This window comes from Staurois parvus, unplaced genomic scaffold (genome assembly GCF_062004578.1).
Source record: "Staurois parvus isolate SC_StPar_1 unplaced genomic scaffold, SC_StPar_1.0 ptg000205l, whole genome shotgun sequence".
NCBI classification, from domain to species: domain Eukaryota; kingdom Metazoa; phylum Chordata; class Amphibia; order Anura; family Ranidae; genus Staurois; species Staurois parvus.
In genome coordinates, this window is record NW_028318001.1 from 10,645,474 (window position 1) to 10,664,183 (window position 18,710).

At 40.5% G+C, this 18,710-nt stretch overlaps 1 protein-coding gene across 1 annotated transcript in view; it reads left to right on the forward strand.

Annotated features, from left to right (window-relative positions):
* UBXN2B (UBX domain protein 2B) overlaps positions 1-18,710 on the forward strand; it is a 49,569-nt gene that overhangs the window by 5,987 nt on the left and 24,872 nt on the right. Inside the window, exons 3-5 of the mRNA XM_089678475.1 lie at positions 7,920-8,043; positions 11,373-11,465; positions 13,645-13,754. Coding sequence (XP_089534601.1) covers positions 7,920-8,043; positions 11,373-11,465; positions 13,645-13,754 — 327 coding nt within the window. The remainder of the gene's footprint in view (positions 1-7,919; positions 8,044-11,372; positions 11,466-13,644; positions 13,755-18,710) is intronic.

Sequence of the window (18,710 nt, forward strand, 5' to 3'; positions counted from 1 at the left end):
TCCCCCGATGTAGATCCATCGTCAGTCACGATTTCGGCTACCACTGCCGCCGACCCAGAAAAAAAAAAAAAAAGACCTCTCATCCCGATGAAGGCTCCCGCCGTCTGCCAGCTCCGCCATGGACGCTGTACCATACTTATTCACATGAGGGGGGGTGCGGGCACTCACCATTTTTATTTTCTCAATTTTTTAAATTTTGGTTCCCCTTAAAATCCTAACCAGACCACAAGGGCCTGATGTGGATTGGGGGAGACTCCGCTGTTTTTTTTCACATTTTTTTTCATTGCTGGCAGTGGGTTTTTTTTCCATTCAGCTGTCAGTGGGGAACCCAGCTGACAGCTGATGACTCATCCGTTGTTAAGGACAGGGTGGCTGGCATCCCAACCCTCTCCTTAACAACGGCCCTGCTTCTTGATGCTGAAGCTACTAAACGTAGCTTACACACTTACACACTAGTCTAAACACTGCTTAACACCAGCAAAAAGTGCTAAACCATTGGTGTTTTTTGTCCAGTGTTTTTAAGCATTTTTTAGCTTCTCTAGTGTGCATGAGAACTTTCTTTCATTCAGTTTCTAAGAACTACATATCCCATGGTACCTTGCTGCAGCCAAGCAGTGATTCCTGTACTGAATGACTCCTGAAATCCCTCCTCTCACACCTCTGTAGTTCAGAAGGCAGGCTCTCTGAAATGTACAAGACAGCAGTGCCTTTCAACAGGACATAGTGAATATGTACAAAAAATGGGCACTGCCCCAGTCTATAACTGGCCTTCACAGCAAGGAGCACATGGAAGGGCGATGCGTGTCAAGCAACAAAAGAGAAAAATTCCCATGTCAGCTTGCCAGCCAGCCTGCAAACAAACCGAATTAACCTGTCTAACAGTATGCGTTAAAAACAGGGGTTTAGTTAGCATACATTTGCAAATACATGCGTAAGCTACAGAGCCCCAATATTCTGTAGTTCCTAACTCTACAAATTTTGAGAGCTCCCATAGTAGAGGCACATGAATTTAATGGATAGACCAAGGGCAGGTGGTGAATATGTGTCACAGAATTCAAGGAAGTAATTGTGTGGGGATCTCCACAAAGTACAATTCCAGTTCCAAAATAGTTAGGTCGCTGTGTAAAATCTACATTAAACAGAATGCAATGGCTTGCAAATCTCATAGACCTTTATTTTATTCAAAATACAAAATTTAAAACATAACATATGTTTAAACTGAGAAAATTTACAATTTTAAGGAAAAATTAAGGTAAGTTGGTACAGGACCATGTTTACCACAGTGTAGCAGCCCCTCTCCTTTTAACAACACTCTAAACTTCTGGGAACTAAGGAGACCAGTTACTGGAGTTTAGGGAAAGGAATGTTGCCCCATTCTTGCCTGATAAACGATTTTAACTGCTCAACAATCCTGGGTCTTCTTAGTCATGTTTTTCATTTCAAGACACCCCAAATATTTTCATTTGGTGAAAGGTCTGGACTGCAGGCAGGTCAGTTAAGAACCTGGGCTCTTTGCTATGAAGCCATGCTGTTGTCATAGATGCAGTATGCGGTTTAGCATTGTCCTGCTGAAATATGCAAAGTTTTCCCTGAAAAAGGCATCATCTGGATGGGATCATATGCTTCTCTAAAACCTGGATATATCTTTCAGCATTGATGGTGCTTTTCCAGATCTGATATCTCCCCATTCCATATGCACTAATGCACCCCCATATTATCAGAAATGCAAGATGCAGGCTTTTGAACTGAGTACTGATAACAAACTGGAAGTTCCCTCTCCTCTTTAGTCCAGAGGATATGTTGCCCATGGTTGATTTGGCCCAGAGAACAGGGTGGCATTTCTGGATTATGTTCAGGTGTGGCGTCTTCTTTGCATGATAGAGCTTTAGCTTGCATGTTTGGATGACATGGCAAACTGGGTTCATAGGCAATGATTTTTAGAAGTATTCCTGAACTCATACAGTGATGTCCATGACAGAATCATGCCTGTTTTTAATGCAGTGCCGTCTGATGGCTTGAAGATCACGGGCAGCCAATTATGCGTTTCGGCCTTGTCCCTTGTGCACAGAGATTCCAGTTTTTCAGAATCTTTTGATATTATGTACTGTAGATGTTGATATATTTAAAGGATTTGCTGTTTTGCATGAGGAAAATTATCCTTAAATTGTTTGACAATTTTTAGACACAGCTTTTCATAGATTAATGAACCTCTGCCCAGCTTTACTTCTAAGACACTGACTCTCTAAGATGCTCATTTTATACCCTGTTGCCAATTAACCTAATTAGTTGCAAAATGTTCTTCCTTCTCTTTCTTGCTAGTAGCACGTGCTTTGCCAATTTTTTCTTGCCTTGTAACAACTTTTTTGAGAAGTGTTGCTGTTGTCATTTGTAAATTAACCTTTTTTATCTTTTAAATGGTACATTCTCTCATTTTCAGCATTTGATAAGTTTTCCATTTTCTATTATGAATAAAATATGAGTTAAGTATTGGGACACCCTTCCAAATCAATGGATTCAGGTGTTCCAATCAACTCCATGGCCACAGGTGTATAAATTCAAGTTCCTAGGCATACAGACTGTTTCTATAAATATTTGTGAAAGACTGGGTCACTCTCAGGAGCTCAGTGAATTCAAGTGTGGTAGCAATGAAGTGGGAGCAACAGCAACTCAGCCATGGAGAGGTAAGCCATTTAAAATGACAGAGTGGGGTCAGCGCATGCTGAAGCGCACAGTGCGCAGAAGGCGCCAACTGTCTGCAGAGTCAATAGCTAAAGACCTCCAAACTTCATGTGGCCTTCCGATTAGCACAACAACAGTGCATAGAGAGCTTCATGGAATAGTTTTCCATGGCTGAGCAGCTGCATCCAAGCCTTACATCACCAAGTGCAATGCAAAGCGTCAGGTGCAGTGGTGTAAAGCACACCGCCACTGGACTCTAGAGCAATGGAGACGTGTTCTCTGGACGAATCACTCTTCTCTGTCTAGCAATCCGATGGACATGTCTGGGTTTGACGGTTGCCAGGAGATCAGTACTTGCCTGACTGCATTTTGCCAAGTGTCAAGTTTGGTGGAGGGGGATTATGGTGTAGTGTTGTTTTTTAGGGGTTGGGTTTGGCCCCTTCGTTCCAGTGAAGGGAACTCTTAAGGCTTCAGCATACCAAGAGATTTTATGTTCCCAACTTTGTAGAAACAGTTTGGGGATGGCCCCTTCCTGCAAGGTCCATAAAGACATGGATGAGCGAGTTTGGGGTGGAGGAACTTGACTGGCCTACACAGAGTTCTGACCTCAACCTGAGAGAACACCTTTGGGATGAATTAGAGCGGAGATTGTGAGCCAGGCCTTCTCGTCTGACATCAGTGCCTGACCTCACAAATGCGCTTCTTGAAGAATGGTCAAACATTCCCATAGACACACTCCTACAGTTGTGTCCAAAATTATTCAACCCCCACTGAAATTGAGTGTTTTGGCCAGTTTGACATTGCTTTTGATCATTCAGTCATCTTGCTTACATTTACATTAAAGAGGCACTTGTAGGTCAGACAAATATAACATAACAGTTATAATGAAATAACCACAAATGTCTTTTCTGTGCTCACAGCATTATCAGTTTTATTCAACCCCCAAGTGACATTCAATCTTAGTACTTAGTACAGCATCCTTTTACAGTTATAACAGCTTTTAAACGTGAAGCATAGCTTGACACAAGTGTCTTGCAGCGATCTACGGGTATCTTCGCCCATTCTTCATGGGCAAAGGCCTCCAGTTCAGTCACATTCTTAGGCTTGCGCACTGCAACTGCTTTCTTTAAGTCCCACCAGAGGTTCTCAATCGGATTTAAGTCTGGTGACTGCGATGGCCACTCCAAAATGTTCCAGCCTTTCCTCTGCAACCATGCTCTAGTGGACTTGGAGGTATGCTTGGGATCATTGTCCTGTTGAAAGGTCCAACGTCTCCCAAGCCTCAGGTGTGTGACGGACTGCATCACGTTTCCATCCAATATCTCCTGGTACTGAAGAGAATTCATGGTACCTTGCACACGCTGAAGCTTCCCTGTACCTGCAGAAGCAAAACAGCCCCAAAGCATGATTGACCCTCCACCATGCTTCACAGTAGGCAAGGTGTTCTTTTCATCATAGGCCTTGTTCTTCCTCCTCCAAACATAGCGTTGATCCATGGGCCCAAACAGTTCTAATTTTGTTTCATCAGTCCACAGAACACTATCCCACAACTTTTGTGGTTTGTCCACATGGCTTTTGGCATACTGCAGTCGACTCTTCTTATTCTTTGGAGACAGCAAGGGGGTACGCCTGGGAGTTCTGGCACGGAGGCCTTCATTACGCAGTGTGCGTCTTATTGTCTGGGCTGAAACTTCTGTACCCACATCTGACAAATCTTTTCTCAGTTCCTCAGCAGTCACACGGGGACTTCTCTCCACTCTACGCTTCAGGTAGCGCACAGCAGTCGAAGTCAGCATCTTCTTTCTGCCACGACCAGGTAGCGTTTCAACAGTGCCCTTTGCCTTGAATTTGCGAATGATGCTTCCTAAGGTGTCTCTTGGTATGTTTAACATCTTTGCAATCTTCTTATAGCCATTGCCCTTCCTGTGAAGAGAAATCACCTCTTCTCTTGTCTTCCTGGACCATTCTCTTGCCTTCACCATGTTTGTAACCACACCAGTAAATGTCTAGAAGGAGCTGAGTATCACAGTCATTTTAAAGCTGCCTAATTGGTGCTTATTATGCTTGATTGCTGCTCGGTGACATCCACAGGTGTTTTCAATACCTGATGGAAAGCACCTGTATGAACCTCTGTTCTTCAGAGTGGTAGTCTTTAAGGGGTTGAATAATTGTGGCAATGAAGAAACCACATAAGAACCATTTACTACTGTATTACATAAACAATTGATGTCATTTTAGTTGCATTTGGGTAGTTACAACGTCCTTGTAGGATTTGATTCTGAATACAATTCCAAATGTACACTATAGTCCCTAAACCCCTTTACAGCATTGGGGGTTGAATAATTTTGGACACAACTGTAAACCTTTTGAACAGCCTTCCTAGAAGAGTTGAAGCTGTTATAGCTGCAAAGGGTGGGCCAACTCAATATTGAACCCTATGGACTGGGATGCTATTAAAGTTCATGTGTGTGTAAAGGTAGGCGTTGCAATACTTTTGGCAATGTAGTGTATTTGAAATACAAAGTGGAAATTAGTTTTCATATTTTGACCAGATGCACATTAACCATATAACCAGATTACATTGCACTTTGCTGTGGTTTAGTGCAAGTTGGGTAGGTTGCTGTGGGTTACTACACTTTGCACATTGTTCTTTAAGTAATTAAATAACTGATAAGGCTTGAGATGAGACACTAAAGATAAACTTCAAGCAGAAAACATTTAATCCAGTTATATATTATCTAAAAATCAGTAACTGTATTTTCACATAGATTCTGTTACCCAAGTCACTTTTATTGAATCTTCTGGAGTTCCCTTCCAGTATACTGTACAAAGGTGATTATGACCTCATCGGTGTTTCTCCCCTGTTGTCCTTTCATAGGCTGGAAGGGCAGCTATGTAATCAAGTTGAACTATGCTAGCTTGCTTGAATCACAAGGTTGGCTTCACATAGTTAAAATCCTTTGAATGGTAAATTGTTAATGCCTATGTATTTCAAATTGGGTATTCAGCTGTATGCCTGGAGTTCAGATTTAACAATTTTATGGTAGGGAATAGTATAACTGCTGCACTTTACCAAGAAATCCAGACACCTTGTCCTCTAGCAGTTCACAGCCTTTAATTTTTTTGTGGCTTACAAAAATATTGGTGATAGTCCCAGATTAATACTGTACATCATTTTGTTCTTTAAACATCCAGGATACCCTGACTTGCCATTTGATTTTCCTGATAATAATTTGTGGTGATAATAACCTTTAACAAAAACCTTTCCTGAGAGAAAACTGGTGATCCTAAAAAGCTTTGTATCTTGTATCAATAATAACCAAGCACAATCCTAAATACATATATGTATTTACACAATAAAATGCTCATTTAAAAGAAAAATGTTAAAGATGGTCCTTCGCCATGGGAAAACATAAAGTGGTAGTAAACCATGCACATAAAAAAAAAATCTCCCTGCAAGTTAAGAGCATAATGTGCTAGTATGTGCTGCATAATAGCACATTATGAAATACTTACCTTACAATGAAGGTGCCTGTCACCACTGCAGAGATTTCCATCTCTCCCGGTCTTCTTTCCGTGCTCGTGGGCTGTGGCTGTTTGAATGCCCGAGCCACGATGACGTCACTCCTGTTCATGCGAACGAGAGTTATGGCCATGGCACAGAGCTCTGAAGAAACGGCACAATATGCTGTTCTTTCACAGCGCATGCGCCAGGGACCTCACTGGCTGCAGCAACAATGAATATCTCCTAAATGGGGCACGTTTAGGAGATATTCTTTGTACCTACATGTAAGCTTTATTATAAGCTTACCTGAAGGCATAAGTATCCCATCTGCGTTTACTACCGCTTTAATAGTACAGGACCATGCTTCAGTCTTGATGTGAAACAACCAAAAGCCAGAGTGCTCCACCACCAACTCTTGCGGACAGTTGCTCACTTTGATGGATTGATTTTTCAATCAAAACGGGTCTAACACAACATGTTCCCTCATTGTAAGAGGAAAAACTATAACCACTGATACACAGTAGCAATTGCTCCAAATAAAAGGTCTCAAACAAGATGTCCGGCTCAAAAGAAACAATACAAATACATAGTGCTCTCTACTTAAAATAGAGTAAAAGACATTCATTAAAATTATTGAACTCGCTTGTATTCAAAGTTATCAAGCTCATTTTGCCCATGCCCCTGATGATGCTGTGACTGATGAAACATGTAAGGCAGAGCTAGGAGATTGCGCAGGTGGAAAGGCCGTCTACATTGTCAGGAGGAGATTGCAGCATTTTGTGCAAGCTTTGACATAGGTTATCTGTCAATGTAGAAGACGCTTTAAAGGCTGCCTGGTTAAAGTGGATGAGAGAGTAGCCTGTAAAAGATGAGCTTGATGATTCCACTTTAAAATATTATATTGATCAGCGCGTCACACAGTTGTATACTTAATGTTTGGAATTTTTGTTTTACTTTTTGCTGCTTGTGGCTAGAATTAATTAAGAGGTCTGCACAAGATATTTACAGCATAAGTATGTATATGTGTAAAGTTAGACAACCTTGTATGAATACTTGTTCCAGGAAACTAGTACTTGTAGAAAAAGAAGTAGCAAAGACAATCTCCACATCTCTTTCCGGTAAACTTTCCTTTACAGTGTATTTGTCTTTTCCTAAAAGTGTCTAAGCTAATCATCTTCTGAATAACCACTTTGTGTTTCTAGAACATTTTGATCATCAGTCCTAGGCTGTACACTGAGCTTTGAATTTTGCCCAGGTTGTCAGTCTATCCCTTTTCAGTGGTAAGTCATAGTCCTGTTAGTCAGGTGCCAAATGCCAGTGTCTCTACTAACCATTGAGCCTTGCCATTTTACAGCTGGATGGCATAGATTAATGCCAGAATGGAACTAGGATTAGTGCAAAAGACATCAGGGAAGAGATGGGAAAAAACGCAGCCTATCCTTTGCATACAGAGTGCCGTGTGGCACCTTAAAGTAGGACATGCTTTTCAGTGGTTTCAATGTCTTCATTCATGCCCTCCCTATGTTTCCTCAAATCTGAAAACAGAAAAGTATTAGGTAGAAATCATAGTAGGAGTGGTTAGGTGGTAGATGCTTGATCTTCATTCAGTTGTTCAGGAATGGTGGCAGTGGACACATAACTTGAGTATTTGGAAAGTGTATTTCTATATTGGAAACAATTATTGTATGTTGTTCCTATATTCAAGTAAGTTGACAATAATCAATAGGATTTGTAGTATTTCTAGGATCCAATCCCCTGGGAAAATTGTGAATGAGCTTTTTAAAGAAGCAAAAGAACATGGAGCTATGACTGCAGAAGAAGTCAGCAAATCATCAGAAAAAAATGTCTTTAAAGCTAAGGTAAGTTTTTCTGTACATATCTATTGCCTATTTCTTTAAGAAGTTTTTTTATAGAACTTTTAGACAAAATAGAAATAGAGGTTGATTTATTAAAGGCAAATAGACTGTGCACATTTCAAGTCCAGTTGCACTCTGCAAGGGGATTTTGTTCCAGAGCTTAGTACATGGGAAGGGGAAGCTGTGCTGACTTCCATCATTCAATCATGCAATCAGAAATAATATTTTTTTTTAAATTTTCCTTGTATAAGATTGGGTATTCTTTGCCAAATGTCACCCCGTTTACTAAGCCCTGGACCAATTTCCAATGCAGAAGGCAACTGCACTTGCTAAGTGCAGAGTCTATTTACCTTTAGTAAGTCAACTCCATAGAGTCATAATTGCTCCTTTGTTACATGCAGCTCTCTGGGGACTTTAAATATATATCCTAATAAATGGTTATCATTAAACAAAATTGTATGACTATGAAACCAAACTGAGCACAACACCAGATAGTCCTATATAAAAATGATAAACTGTACTGTAGGTCTAAACCTCTAACATTTAAAATTTGTTTAGTTAATATTTTCATGTTGTATAGCCTTACAACAGTGTAGTGCAATAGAGATAACTAATCTACAAGTTGGTTCCTTGGTTTAGTTAGTGTAAACAAAATGTGCTGGTAGCCTCTTCACAGTCCTCTTTTCTTTTTCTACTGCTTGTTTAGGGACAAGGTTTAGTACTTGGTAATAAAAAAAGAAATTAAAGCCTAACTCTAGGCAAATCCTACCCCCACCTCCACCCCACCGCCACACACACACCCATTCAGCATCTGTATATGTCCCTTGCTGCCCATTTTCAGGATTGATGATTGGTAGATCCAGCACTGCAGTCTGTGCTGCACCAACTGGTTATCTCTTATTGACATCATTACCCCATGGAACCTGAGAGGATCCCATCACTGGAAAGTCAAAAGGAGGTGCCATATGGACATCCAAAGTAAGAATCCCTCCTTCTAAATGAAGATGTTAGAAGACACAAGACCTAGCACATAACATACCCACAAATTTATCAAATTAAAAGAGGCATTTAGTTTAGTTAGTGCTAACTCTGAGATTAGTTGGGGGCATTTTAAAGAGTTATGTATTTGAGGCTGAATTGTTTTCATCAGTATGCCACATTCTGAAATTGCTAAAATATATTTTGTGTAAAAATCCAGATGCATGTTGTAATTGTAGAAAGAATTCAGGTGCCACAGCTGAATAGTTGATGAGCATATATGATATTATGGGTGAACCATGTATGATGGTCCTAAATAGGTGAAATTCTTTTAACAAGAAGTTTGACCTTTGGAAGACGTCCAAGGTAGAATAATGCTTGGAAGCTTGCCTAGTAATTTTAAAGAAGGTCAAAATTACTTATTATGCTTGGTGGGAACCTTAGCCATTGCCTTGTATGAACAGGGAATGGTGGTTTTTAGGACAGCAAATGCTCTGTCTATAAGTGGATATGTACACTAATGAATATATCTTAGTTGTGGGGCAATATAATATAGGTAAAGTCTAGAGGTGCAACCGCACTGGGAGGTTTGGCTTTACCTGATTTTGGTCTTTATTATATTGCATTCCATATCACATAAATGGGTCACACTCTATAAGTCCTTGGTCAGTGGTGTGGCTACACCTTCGTTGCTTCATCCCTTTTGTGAAGTATTTAGAGGGCTAATTGACTCCCATGTGGTTCTACCTGTAACAGCACTGCATATCAATATAAACGAATATGGGATCTGAATATGGGATCGTCTTCAAAATTACATGCCTCTACCCCGTTGTATAATAAATGCCTACTTGAACTACTACTTGTACAAGATCCGGGGCTGTGGATAACTAGGGGTGTCTCTTACCTTTGACACGTCATAGTTAATGGGATGATTAGGCAATTTTCAATACTGCAGGCTGAATTTTCACTTCCCAATTTTATTCTGTTTCGATACCTGCAACCATGGCATGCACTTCAAATGCAATCTGCCTCTTGGACCCCTGTCTTATCCTCTCTAGAGGTAGTGGAAGTCTTACATGATGAGGATTCTGGTAAATTGATCTCTAATCTATATAATATCCTACTTACTCAGCGACTAAATTAGCCTATGCCCTAAAAGATCAATGGGAACCGAATACTGGGGCATTAGAAGATGTGGAGTAAAGTTCTGAAGAATTGTAAAAACGTCTTTCCAAAATGATCTGACCACCTGTCTCAATTATACATTTTGCACTGTGTACAATATATATTACTCCAACTAGCATGGTTAAGTTCCAATCCACCCATTCCCCTTTGTCCTTAATGTCATCTAGCTCCTGGAACTTTCAGCCATATTATCTGGAACTGTTCTCAGATACAGGGATTTTGGGAACAGATTATACAATTCCTCCATGATCAAATGGGTTCTCCTCTAACACTATGCCCAAGTCACTGTTTGTTTGGACTAATCCCAGACCCTGATAGTGACAATAATCTGGCTTTTTTTATGGGAAACCTTGTTTGCTACACACAAACCCGTTGCCAAACATTGGCTACAGGCCTTCATTTTCAGCATGGATTGCAGAAGTTAATGTTTCCTTACCCCTTAAGAAATTGCTATATGGACATAGGGGATGTCCCAATAAATACAATAAAATATGGGATAGGTGGCTGCAAGCCACAGCCACATGTTCTTAACCGGTACTGTACAAACATGATTGTTTTTATCTGCAAGTGTTTTGCTGATATCCTGGTGTAGTCAAGCACCTTTTCTTGCATTATATGCGGTTGTCACTACAGGGGAGTTGTCTTTGTGATCATACGTACCACATGCTGGTATAGATGGGGGAATATCAAAGATACGGGCATAAGCTCTCTCTGCTTGAACTGTGTATATGCAGATATTTTTGTGATGATGTAGGCTATTTGCTATGTACCTATGGCCAATTGGTGGATGTTCAGTTGTTCTAATTATGTAGTCTAATTTCTATGCTGTAAGTACATTAATAAAATTTGTTTCTTGAATAAAAGAAAAAGAAAGTCTAGAAGTGCAAGACCACACTGAGACGTTTTTATTATTACAACACTGATCTCACAAAACTGTTTCTAAACAGAAATATCTATACAACATATTCAAACCAAATACAGGGTAATTTCTACTATAATCAGCTAATTTATCTTCCAGCAGAGCAAACAAAAATAGACAAAGGTGTGTAATATATAAGAGGCATTATTTTCAGACTAAATGAATAATTGTAATTTAATATAGCCATACTACTGGCCAATGCAGTGACTTTGTAAAAAGATAAATTTCGTGTTTGTTTTTGTGTTTCTAGTCATTTACCGGAGGTGGTTATAAACTTGGTGATTCAGCAATAAAGCAGTCTGAATATATACACGATGATGAGCTTTTTCCTGGAGGACCAGATGTAAGAGTGTACTTCATATCTGTTTGTTTGATTCAATTTGATTGTCATAAAAATATGAAAACATTAATTACACAGTTATGTATTCATAGTACAGCAAGATTAACACAGGGTTAAAGAAAGACCAGTACTGGTAGCAAATCAGGACCCTATGCTGTCAGTCAAACACAGGGATCATGCTTAGGGCATAGCAACACAGGGTGGACATTATGAGTTGTTTGCTGCTACTATCACAGGCTGAGAGAAGGGGGGGTCTGCAGCCGGCCTTCATTACTTAAATGCCATGTAGTGTGCAAGAAGAGCCAGGACCTTGCTTTATTATCTGGAAAGGCTTATTGGATCACAAGAATGATGTGCAAAATTAGGTCAGGGCTTGCGGCAAGTAAATCAGTTCACCAATTTATATTTTAACTATATTTTTCAACTTTAACTTGTTCATATATACTGTTGGTTAAAGGCTAAGTCTACCTTTTAAAGAAAAAATAATAAGAAATGCACATCTTTTTGAAGGTGATAAAAATGTGCATTTATTATTATTTTACTCTAAAGCTTGTAAGGCATTGCACCTGTGATCTGCTGATCGTGGGTGCAATGCCAGGCTCCTGCAGACTCTCAGTTAGATGTCTGCCCATACCTCCCAAATAGGCAGAGAGTTACTGAATTGCAGGAAAAATCAAGGAACTACCAGAGCACTCACCAGCGCCCTCGCATTTCATTAAGAACTACAAGCCATTGGCTGCAGAGGCCAAAGGTACTTGTAGTTCATTCATTCTCAGAACTCTCTGAATGGATTATGCAGTCGCGTGGGAGAAGCCCTGCACAGCTGTGCTATTTTTGAATTCTGACAGCTGTTGTGAGAAGACGATCCCCTACCCGCTGTCACAGGGAGGGTGGAATTGGGTGGAAAAGAGGCAGGAGCTGCAACATGTTATATGTTTTACCTTAAATACAGGTGAACTATGTAACATGTTCCAAAGGTGAACTTATCCTTTAAGCTTTGGTGAATTAAATTAAATGACACCTATCTATTTTTAAAGGTAGGGCAAAAAAATGCAAACATTCCATTTTGCACATATTGACTCAATCTGGCTGACTGCATCTACTCGTGAACCTCGCAAGTAGTGTTCAGTGAGTCTTCATATCAAATATATGGGCAGGAGTGCTGGCTACCTGCTATACGGCCATATTTGCAGTTTACTAAACCAATGCAGCTAGAAACAGTGTTCATAGTAGGCCTACTGTGGTTCTAGATTTGGGCCTCACCAACTGCAGTATGCCATTGTAGAGCGGAAACAAAATGCAGGCTTTAATTTTTAAATATTTCTTATGTATCCATAAACTTTATTTAGATAATCTTTACCTTATATTTAAGTCCTGAAATTATTCTGAATCCACAGTTTTCTCTGATGAAAACTTACCTGTTTGTAAAGGGAATTAAAGCTGGTGTGGGCAGCACTGTGTGTGACGGACAATAATAGTTAGGTTGGGGTTATTCCAGCTACAAATTGCTTCTGCACACTCAGTTGCCTCCCGTATATATTGATAACCATGTCAAGCATTAAAATTAGGTAGGAGGGACCAGCATGTAATTAATAGCTTGTGGCAAGTAGGTAATTAAAAAGGCACAGCTGATATATTACACGTTGAAAATGTGAAAAAGGTGACCTTGGGCTTTAACACAAGCTACATTATGCTTTATTGTGACATTTTGTGATTAGAGCGGTGTAGAGTCTGTGTCATCATGTTTTACCTTGAGACTTTTCAGTTTGACTCTCTACATATAGCTGTTATCATTCAGCTGCGTCACTGATTGCTGTGTCAAGGCTGATTGACCGTTTCAAGGGCATTTATCTGTGTCCCTGCCACTGCACTGGTAATCCCTATCTCCTCTAATGCCAGCGCTACTGATTGTCCATGACCTTTACCATAGTTCTGCTGAAGCTGACAGCAAAAGTCCAAAAATCCACAAAAGCAAATACAAAGCTGCATAACTAAAGATTAAACTTATTTTACAGCTGTGGTCTATGTGATAAAGAGATCATTCAAGAGATAATATAGTATACTGTACTTTCTTATATACAGTTAATCTGTAGTTCATGAGCCTGTTGCTCTAGCTTAACACATGTATAAGTAGTTTGTTTTTAATGATAATGGTGAATTTATTCAGCTTTATTCTTGGCAGGTTCAAATATTGCTTAAACTCTGGAGTAATGGGTTCAGTTTAGATGACGGAGAGCTGAGATCTTATACAGATCCAGTGAACGCCCAATTTCTGGAATCCATTAAGAAAGGGTAATATTATTTACAATGTATGTAGACATGTCGTTGTATACATCCGGTTACATTATTTAATGTAGAACTCCAATCTTCACGTGAAATTCAGTTGTGCTGAAGTTAGAACATCTGTTCAGTTTATCGATGACATGCGTTTAATGTAATCCATTGTAACCAGATTCAGCAGCTTGTTTTGACAGATTTATAACCTTTTATAGCATGAATCTGTGTTTTCTCACTTTCTATTAATCTTAAAAATATTAAAGTGGTTCTAAAGTCTAAAGTTTTTTTACCTTAGTACATTCTTTGCATTAAAGCAGAACTTCACCCAAAATGAGAAGTTCTGCTATTCCCCACCTCTCACCCCTTTACATTTATCACTTAATTTTTTTTTCGGGGGGGGGGGGGGGTACCTGGTTTTGAAAGCTACCTGCTCCTCCACTTCTGGTCGGATTGCCTCAGCGATCCAGAAGACTGCAAGACCATTCTGGTGGCTCACACGTGTGCAGTGGGCAGCCAGCCTTGAAGCTACAAGCAATTACAGCCAGCTGCCCACAGGTAGTATGCTGGCACAGGTACCCGAAGCCTGATGAAGAAACCGGCCAGGTGAGGACAACGCTGGATCCTGAGACAGGTGAGTGTCCTATTATTAAGAGTCAGCAGCTACAGTTTTTATAGCTGCTAACTTTTAATTTTGCAACACATGACTGAAGAACCGCTTTAAGGTAAAAAAAAACATTTAGATTTGACTGACAGCAGCAGGAACCAATGGCTCCCACTGCAACAGTAGGAGCCATTGGTTCCTGCTGCTGTCAGTCAAATCTAGTGAACAAAGAGCAGGTGGAGGAGCCAAGCCACACTGTGTGTATCAATGTGCACGCACAGCTTGGCTTGGGAGTGAGCTTGCAAGCAGAAGAAGAGGAGCCAAGATTGCCAGTGGGAAATCCCAGAAAAGGAGGGAGGCGCAGCTCTATGCAATAACAGTGTACAGAATAGGTAGGTATAATGTTTGCTATTTTAATAAACAAAAAGAGACTATACAATCACTTTAAATATTTGTAGAACATTTGTGGATAAAAATAATTTCCTTAACTGCCAAAAGACCTAAATTACATAACAAAAAATACTTACAGCAGCACTCACTTAATTCTGTGAATGGGAGAACTACAACTACCATCAGCCATTGCAGCTGATGGCTTGTAGTTCTCAATGAACTACCAGGGTGCTGGTAAGTGCTTCAGTAGGTTATTGATGCTTCCTACTATTCAGTATATGCCTGCCCTTACGAGGTACAGGCAGACAGCTACACTGACAGTCTGCAGAAGCCTTGCATTGCACTGTGATCTGCTGATCATGGGTGCAATGCATTTTTTTCTGCATTTATTTAAAAGGTGAACTTATCCTTAAAGCAGAGTTCCACCCAAAAGGGGAAGTTCCGCTTCAATGCTTTGTCTCCCGCTCCCATTAAGGATTGGCACCTTTGGGGAGCGGGGGGGGAAGCGGCTACATGAATTTGACAGGTAACCGCTCCCACTGCCGCTGCAATCGCCTAGGCAATCGGAAGTGGAAGTTGTTCCCCCCCCCCCCCCCGTAGTCTTCTGGGATACGTGACAGGTCCCAGAAGACTATGAGGCCATTCACAAAGCGCAGTGCTTCTCGCACATGCGCAGTGGGCACCTGGCTGTGAAGCCGCAAGCTGTCACAGCCGGACGCCTACACTAAAGATACCGGCGTCAGGGAGAGAAGACGGCCGGTGAAACCAGCGGTGGTAAGGACACCGCTGGACCGAGGGACAGGTAAGTGGCTGTATTTTAGTCAACAGCTACAGTTTTTATAGCTGCTGACTCTTTTTTTTCAGCTGGAACTCTGCTTTAACCGCTTCCCAACCGATCTATAGCAGATATACTGCTACAGGGTGGCACGGGTGCGCAAAATCACGTATATATACATGATTTTGCATTTCTGGCTAGGGGGCCCTGCCCGCGCCACCATTCATGGTCGTGGCTGTCAATCATCGGGTCCCGGCTGGTGATTGCCGAACATCTCCGTCGGGGAGGAGAACTGTTTGGAAACGAAACAGTTCTCCTCCCTGTCAGCTCGTGCACACTGCTTTGGATGGCTGTGCACAGCACAGCAATGCAAAGCAGTTAGATTACAGTGAAGCACAAACATACGGCCCCATAGTAAAACACACCCAGCTCACAGTTAACCATTTGATCGCCCCTCCTGTTAACCCTTTCCTGCCCAGTGCCACTAGTACAGTGTCAGTGCTTTTTTTTTTAGCACTGATCTGTGTATTGATGTCACGGGGGATGTCAGTGACACCAAGTCAGTTCCCCCCAGTGTTACAATGCCTGCCGCAGTCCCGCTATAAGTCGCTAATCGCTGCCATTACTAGTATAAAAAAGAAATACCAGGATCTATACCGCCATTTGTAAACACTATAACTTTCACGTAAACCAATTAATTTACACATATTTGGATTTTTGTTAGCAAAGACATGTAGCAGAATACATTTTGGCTTAAATTTATGACGAAATTTGGTTTTTTAAATTTTTTACTGGACATGTTTAATAGCAAAAAGTCTAAAATCTATATTTTTTTCTCAAAATTGTAGGTCTTTTTTTTTGCGCAAAAAATAAAAACGCACAGGTGATCAAATACCACCAAAAGAAAGCTTAATTTGTGGGGGAAAAAAAGGACATAAATTTAATTTGGGTGCAGAATTGCATGATCGCACAATTGTCAGTTAAATTAATGCAGCGCCGTAACGCAAAAAATGGCCTGGTCAGGAAGGGGGGTAAATCCTCAGGAGGGCAAGTGGTTAAATCACAAAATCATAAGGATATCCCATTAATGGAAATCTGGCAGGTAATCCACAAATACATTCACAATCTAGCCGATGAGCAGCAGCCTCGGCTTGTAGGGAGCTCAGATTTGCATGCTCCAACTACTGTACATAATAAATACCTACGTGTGGATGACAGCTGGCGGCAGCACATTTCAGGAGAATTTCCCTTTCCTCAGGGCTAAGTCAGTTATCCTAACATACTGTTTTTCTGATAATTTTTCAAATGCAAAATCTTGATGTTTAAAGTGAAACTAAAACTTTGATTTTAAAATAGAAAATGTTATTCAATAATGTATTAAACTCAGAAAAGTACCTTTTTGTGATCTTGGCTTCCTCCAATCTCAAAATTATTTTTTTTTCCTGCTGTGATTGGATTTATTACTAGAGGGTGGCTATTGTTGTTCTTCATGGCCCTACTGTATGTAGGAACATAGCCACCCTTTCTTTCTTGCCCCCCAGATGGACTAGGGATTATGGGCTTTGTGCACATGATCGCAACAAGCATGCACTGTTTTTTCTAAACCAACATAAGTGTGGGGGAAAGGGAGAGCTTTGGGAGCTCATGATGGATATAACAAGGAGGCAGAAAACACAGTAATAATCGATTTAATGAAAATAGAGTACAGGTCCATAAAATAGTGGATGTGTATAGATTTTTTTTGTAAAATAAGGATTGATTTCTTCTATCTTGCTGACACTAACGTAAACCAATGCAACTTTAACATGCATTTTTGATGCTTTTAAGGTGCAATAAAAAATGCACCCTGTTGCCTTACAAGTGATTTTTTTTTTTTTATTGCAGAAATGTTTTTTCCATCTCAAAGATATTTGATAATCGCTTGTCAAATGTACTGTAAATGCTGCAGGCGTGTTTATGGCATGTTACCATAGACTTGAATAGAAGGAGTTGACAAGTTTCAACTCCTCCCAGACTCGACATGTAGCTATGTTTTTGCCGCACAGAGACACAACGCTCTCTCTATATTATCCATTGTGGGCTGGTTTGCTGGGTGATTGGGGAGCTGCAAAAATGCACTCTAAACACCTGTTTCTAATGCCATTGTGAACAGGGCCTTAGGCTGACCATACACTATACAATTTTCTGCCCAATTTCTGCCCAATTTCCTTTAGATTTACCTTCAACTACGCAGTGCAAGGGCCTGCCTAATTGGATACAATTGAAAGTTTTGTTTAGGTTTGACCTCCTATTATATGGTTTTTGGTAAATCTAAACCAAAAATCTCAAGAAAATTGTATAATGTATTAGATTGGTAACTTTACATTAAACTTGATGAGCTAGTATACTTAAAATAACATGAGGGACCTAATCACAGACTGTTCACAGGAATAAGGGCTCGTTCACACTTTATTTCGAACTCTTGCCAAATGCCCGTATTGTGTTTGACAGGCGTTAGAGAGGCGTTTGGGAAGCATTTGTAACGCTCCTCAAATGCTCCCCAAACACCCTATGCATGGTTTTAAGGCATTTGATAGGCGTTTGCCAAGCGTTAAAACCGCACCACAAAAGTTAAATGGTGTTAATGCTCTGCAAACGCCTCGCAACCGCACCGCAAACGCCTGCCCAAGCGTTTGAGGAGCGGCACCATAGACTTGAATGGGAGGCTTCAAATCCTCCTGATTCGACATGAGGCATCAGTTTTGCTGCGATGCAATGCTAACACTTCAGTGTGAACAGCACTCTGTGCTGCCATGTGCAGAATTTTCATTTGAGAAGTGTTAAAAATGGTTCACAAACGCCTGTCTGATGCCTGCTGACAAAGCTAGTGTGAACGTAGCCTAAGTCCAAAAAAATATAGCCCAAAGTGTTTTATTTTGTCTCATATTATATTTGCAACTTAGTAGAACTCTTAGACATAAGATCACATACAAGTGTCTGGCACTGCAGCCTGAGTACATCTGATCAAAACAGGTATGAGCAACTGTTCAAAATCAAGTAGGTGCAAGTGGACAGCAAACATTCTGCCTGTCAAACACTCTAAGTTTTCTGAATTTTTTTTCGGGCAACTTCTGTGGTGATAGATCAATGTACAATATGGGAGCATTTTATTAATCTCCACTTTCAATTGTTGCAGGTAGGCACCTCTGTAAAATATGTTATACAC